This window comes from Medicago truncatula, chromosome 2, assembly GCF_003473485.1.
Source record: "Medicago truncatula cultivar Jemalong A17 chromosome 2, MtrunA17r5.0-ANR, whole genome shotgun sequence".
Lineage (NCBI taxonomy): Eukaryota > Viridiplantae > Streptophyta > Magnoliopsida > Fabales > Fabaceae > Medicago > Medicago truncatula.
Genome location: NC_053043.1, coordinates 20,960,281 through 20,965,750, shown reverse-complemented (window position 1 = coordinate 20,965,750; position 5,470 = coordinate 20,960,281). Strand labels below are relative to the sequence as shown.

Below are 5,470 nucleotides of genomic sequence, written 5' to 3'. Positions count from 1 at the left end.
AAATTTTTAAAAATAAACCAGGGGTATTTTTGTCAATTCCCATACCATTTTGCTAATTTGATGACGTGGCAGTGATTATCCAAGAAGAGGGATTAACTTTCAAATGATTAGTAATTACAGGGGCAAAATGGAAGGATTAGTAAGTTCAGGGATGAAAAATCAAACGGCCTATAATTACAGGGATGAAAAGCATATTTAAGCCTTTTTTTTTCTCACTCTGCCTAGGTTGCACAAATGGAAGAAGAAGATTAAGAAGCCGTCCAGAGAGAGAGTGTAAGTCCTCACTTACTTTCTTGCTTTGTTTGTCTCTCTATTTATCCATCAATACCTTTTTTTTTTTGTTGTGGAACTCCTCAAACCCTTGTTTTTGGTTCTTTTCATAATTTATGTAGGGAGGTGCACCAAATTCGTGTGGATGTTGCAAGCTACACAGAATTTTGTAGTTTGCTTTTCAAGTATGCAACTCAGGAAGCTGTATCTGTATCAGTCTCTTTCAATGTATCCAACGACGTGGATTCAGAATCCTATGGTAAAATTGTGGATGATCTACTCGTTAGCAACTCAAAAGAGACTCGACGTGACAAAATTGAACGTCCAAGACCCGATCACAGCCCAGGACCGATGATTGAATGTTATACCCTAGAGGAGATAAAAAATGTTAACATGGCTATTGGTCGTTATTGGAGGGCCAAGATTCCAGTGCTAAGGGACGAGGGTTCCAAGAATAAGAAACTACATGCTGAGATGTGCGAATTTATAGAAGAAGCTAAGATTTTGCGTCACCATTAGAGGGATGTGATGGGCAGCTTTATCCCTTGGATTCCATTCCAGTGCTAAGATTTTGCAGATTATAATAATGTCTTCTAAACTCTTACGACCGAGCAGAAATAATGTTAATTTACACTCAAGTGGATCCAAATGATTTAATGATCAAACTTATTCTCCACAATGCAAATTCCTTGATCCATCTATTATGACATTGTTGTCAGCTACTAATGCAAATTACTTATATAGAGTTGGAGACTTTCTTGCTTTACACAAAACAAGAGTTCATAGTTATAAAACAAAACAACTATCAAGCAATGAGTTGCTTCAAATATTGTCTTAAAAAGACAAGAAAAAACCTAAAAGAAACACATCAAGAAGAACATAATTGTTTGTGCTATAATTGAAAGATATTGCAGCTCCAGTGACCCAATCTTCCTTTCTTCCAATCATTCCACCATGCACCATCATTATCAATAACGCTAGTGCTTGAAGCTGGGTTGTAAACCTACGATTTAGAAAAGACCCTATTAGACAGCATAGTGAAACTACAACGCACAAAAATAAAACAAAAACAATGGAAAAAAAATGAATGCATAAAGTATAAAGAAATAAAATAATTTGGTTTATCTTACCACATCCACCAATCAAATCAAACAATATGCTAAAAAATCTTGCAAGTCTACTGAAGTGAATTTTGTTCCTTGTTCAATAATCTTTCTCTTGTTCCCACACCTTTCTCTATATTGTTTACTTATTGTGTTTCAAGTATAAATAATGTACATTTCATACTTAAGTTTTTTCAAAACGTTTTATAGACCAAACCAATAAGGAATTTCTAAGAGGGAATGAATTTCCCATTAGGAGAATCATCCTCTAGCTAATTAACTTGAACAATTTCGTCTTGAAGGTTGTATTAAACATAAAAAACAACATGAATTCATTCATTTCAGACATTGTCGAACTGTTAACAATAGCCAATAGACAATCATTCAACAATATAATCAAACCAAAGGTATCATAAATAAAATAATGACAAGGAATTAAACAATGTAAATGAACTAAGATAAAAACTAATTAACCAAGTAAATCATAAGAACTTACTTTCTACAAGTTGAAGCCAAACTTACGATATAATCCATTGCAATAAGCCTTTGAATGTCATCACTGATTTTTCTACGCTCTACTTTATCATCTTTCCTGTTATAGCGAACTACGTGTCCTTGATCACTTAAGAATAGCATTGTATAGCCATTCTCAAATAATGGGATCAAATGACGATCTACAAAATTAAATTTAAGGAACTTAGTCCAAGACTCTTCAACTCTAAATTCTGTCATTTTCCATATAACAAAATCATTTCCGTTGGAATAATGACAAAAACAAAGACAATCCATCAACACAGAAACAATTGGCATAACAGGCGGTACTTCATCGAATCCCCGAGGAGGCAGCAACTGTGTGTACGAGTCTGTCCCCAAATCAAGAGAGGTAATCACAAATTGCTCAATACTAAGATTAAGATCCTTCCATTCATTATAACCAACGTTATTGCTGCGAATGGCAAACCAATTAAGACTATTACACAAATAGACACCACCATTTCGATCCCATTCATTTGTATTCGTACGAGTACATCGAAAAGGAAGCAGAGGGAATCTTTGAATAATTCTCCAAAATTTATCACCAAGAGTGAAAACTCTCACCTCGACGGAACTGAATGCCACCACCTTATATTTTCCGGTTGTATTATCGTAGCCAAATGAAAATCTGAAATAGTCATGCTGGTCCATAAACGCATTGCTAACACAGCCGACTATTTTCGACACTGACCTCGTTGCTGGGTTCCAAAAACGGAGATGAAAGTTTTGAACATTACCGTATTGGTATATATATTCACTGAGCATGCATATCAATCCATTGGAGGAACCAAGAACCCGGTTACAGTCTTCGTTATTAAATTGATAGTGACTGAGTACGAAATCTTCGGAAATGGTTATAAACTGATTAGGCAAGGAATAGTCTTTGTTCTTGCACGAAAACATTGTGAGGTGAGGTGTTTAGGGTTTCGTGGAGATGATTTAATGAGGTGCATTTTGGCGAAGGTGGGATCAGAGGAGATGAGTGAATTCCATGATTTGCAAACACATTTGAGTTGCATCAGAAATTTTATGTCAAGAAATGATAGGACTTCAGCGATGAGATCGTCGGGGAGGATCAATGACGACGGCACGTTGGCTTTACGCGGCGAATTAGATAGAAGGTTGGTCATCTGAACTGCAACTTTGTGAACCCTAACACAAATCCAAATACTGGTTACGACACAAACCGATTGTTATATGCGTAACTACTAGGGTAGAAATATACAAGACGGAAGTGGGCTGTGCAAACCTTAAATTCTGAGTTAATAAAAATATAGGTTAAAACTAATCCACTAATTTTTATGACATTTTCTTTTCTCACCGTCTTTCAATTTTTTCATCGTCTATAATCCCAATATTTTTTTTTTTAATATTTTAGATTATATTACCCGAACAACCTAAAAACTCATAAAACACCTACAAATTAGTTAGTGTAATTCTTTTTTTTAAACGGTTCGGATAATATAATAGAAAAAAAAAAAAGATAGTGTCAAATTGGATCATGTTATCTGAACTATGTCAAACCTTGTATCAGACACAGTTTCCAAAAGTAGTTGGAGTCCATGTGTTGATGCAACTCAAATTATATAATCTCAACTCATAAAATAGAAGTTCGGATTATATAATACAAGTCATGCCTAACCGTGTAATACTTCCCTGCTCCACTTGGCCACCAACCATTATCTCCAAGCTATGTCTTTAATGCGGCCTAACCGTGAAATACGATGCGCATTTTTTTATATTTCTAAAATACATTAGAGAAAATTAGAATAACATAAAGGTTCTACATGTTTCTAGATTGTTCTATTCATGTTTAGGTTAAGTTAAAGCCTAGAAACATCTATAATAATATTGTGTAGATAAGGCAAACAAAGGTATAGATTATTCTAGTTCTAGAAACATCTACAAAGTACCTATAAATAAACTTATATGGGTGCCATTATATTCAAGCCTTTAAACCTTTGAGATGCAATGTCAATAATATTGAAGGCTTCACCATATCATATTCTCTCCTCCTACAATATGCTTATCACTAATGTGTGTCCTCTTGTCCCATATTACTAAACAAGCTCTAAACAATATATTTTCCAACAGCCGCAATAGAACCAAAATCATGCTTAATTATAATAAATTAGCCCCCATCCACATGCTATAACAAAGACAGCAGGAAAAAAAAAAAAAAAAAAAAAGTAACAGCAATATATAATGTTATAAAACGTTCAATATTTCAATTTAAATCACAAGCATGCTCAAAACATTGTCTTTCTAAAATCACAAGAGGGTAACCCTGTTGTGCTTGAATTTTTGGTTTTTGTCTTTTTAAATATCTTGTTTATAATTACGCTTTTTCCATCATGGCTATATTGAATACAAGGTTTAACGTTTCACCCAATATTGGACCCTTAAACATTTATCTTTTTATGTAAGAGGGTCAAATTTGTCAGTTATGTTCCTCAGCATGATTTGTGGAGTATCCATCAATCGACTTTATAGTTATCATGTTACGGACTACGTTTATATGACATCAAAGTACTCGAATCCTACATCTAGGGTACATAGTAGTGTCATGTCAAAGAGTGGAATACACCACTTATCACTACGAGAATAACTTATGACATTTTCATAATTTTCCATATAAAATTCTCATGGCGGGTCAATCCAATATAAATATTACTCATAATAATTATATCTCGGTGAAGACTTGATAACTCTTTATCCATGATCTGTCTATCCACATAATAGTCTCTATGCTTTAGTGATATCTCACTTCACATTAAAGCTTGACTACGGATGTTTTAAGAATAATTTCCTTATTTTTAATGGGATCTCATGATTAAATTATTCTTAATGTTCCATTAAACATATTAACATCAATGAACCAAAATGATATTCTCCATAAAACGTTCATAGACCAAACTACCATTCATCAAGCACATATAAATCCCACACCATAGCAGCAATTGAACCAAAATCCTGCTTAATTAGAATAAATTAGCCCCCACCCACATGCTATAACAAAGACAGAAGAAGAAAAAAACCAAGTAACAACAATATATAATGTTATAACACGTTCAACATTTCAATTTAAATCACAAGCATACTTAAAACATTGTCTTTCTAAAATCATAAGAGGGTAACCCTTGTTGTGCTTGAATTTTTTGTTTTTGTCTTAGTAAACAAAGAATAGTGTAAGAAAGCTTCAAAAATGAAAAGATATGAAAAATGTCTTAAGTCATCATCTCATTCAAGGTTAAACAAAATTGATGTTATTCCCCAAGATTTTGTAAATCGTGAACAAAAGTGTGAAATCATAGACTTGCATTAACAAAACACTGTAAATTGGAGAGAGATTAAAACAATTATGATGGCAAGTTCTAATGTTGATCATTTTGCTGGTGCAAATGAGTTGATCATTTTGGAAAGCATAGTCAGAATCACAAGCATCTTTTCCACATGAATGAAAAGCAAACTACCCTCCGCAAAATCAAAATACCCTGAATACTAAGATAGTGAATTAGGAACAACTCTTGTAATCTAACAAGCATAAAATAGAAACCAGTCTA

General features: G+C 33.6%; 1 protein-coding gene across 1 annotated transcript; it reads right to left on the bottom strand.

Moving 5' to 3' along the window:
* Window positions 1–1,104: 1,104 nt before the first annotated feature.
* LOC25486690 (F-box/kelch-repeat protein At3g23880) lies at window positions 1,105–2,810 on the bottom strand. Its single transcript, XM_024777009.1, has 2 exons — window positions 1,870–2,810; window positions 1,105–1,273 (listed from the first exon to the last, which is right to left on the bottom strand). The coding sequence occupies exons 1-2, from the start codon at window positions 2,808–2,810 to the stop codon at window positions 1,105–1,107; spliced, it is 1,110 nt and encodes a 369-aa protein (XP_024632777.1).
* Window positions 2,811–5,470: the final 2,660 nt, after the last annotated feature.

Coding starts and splice junctions, on each gene's coding strand:
- LOC25486690 (XM_024777009.1), bottom strand. CDS start 2,810: ATGTTTTCGTGCAAGAACAAAGACTATTCCTTGCCTAATCAGTTTATA. Junction 1,274..1,869: donor TTGGCTTCAACTTGTAGAAA/GTAAGTTCTTAT, acceptor TCTAAATCGTAG/GTTTACAACCCAGCTTCAAG.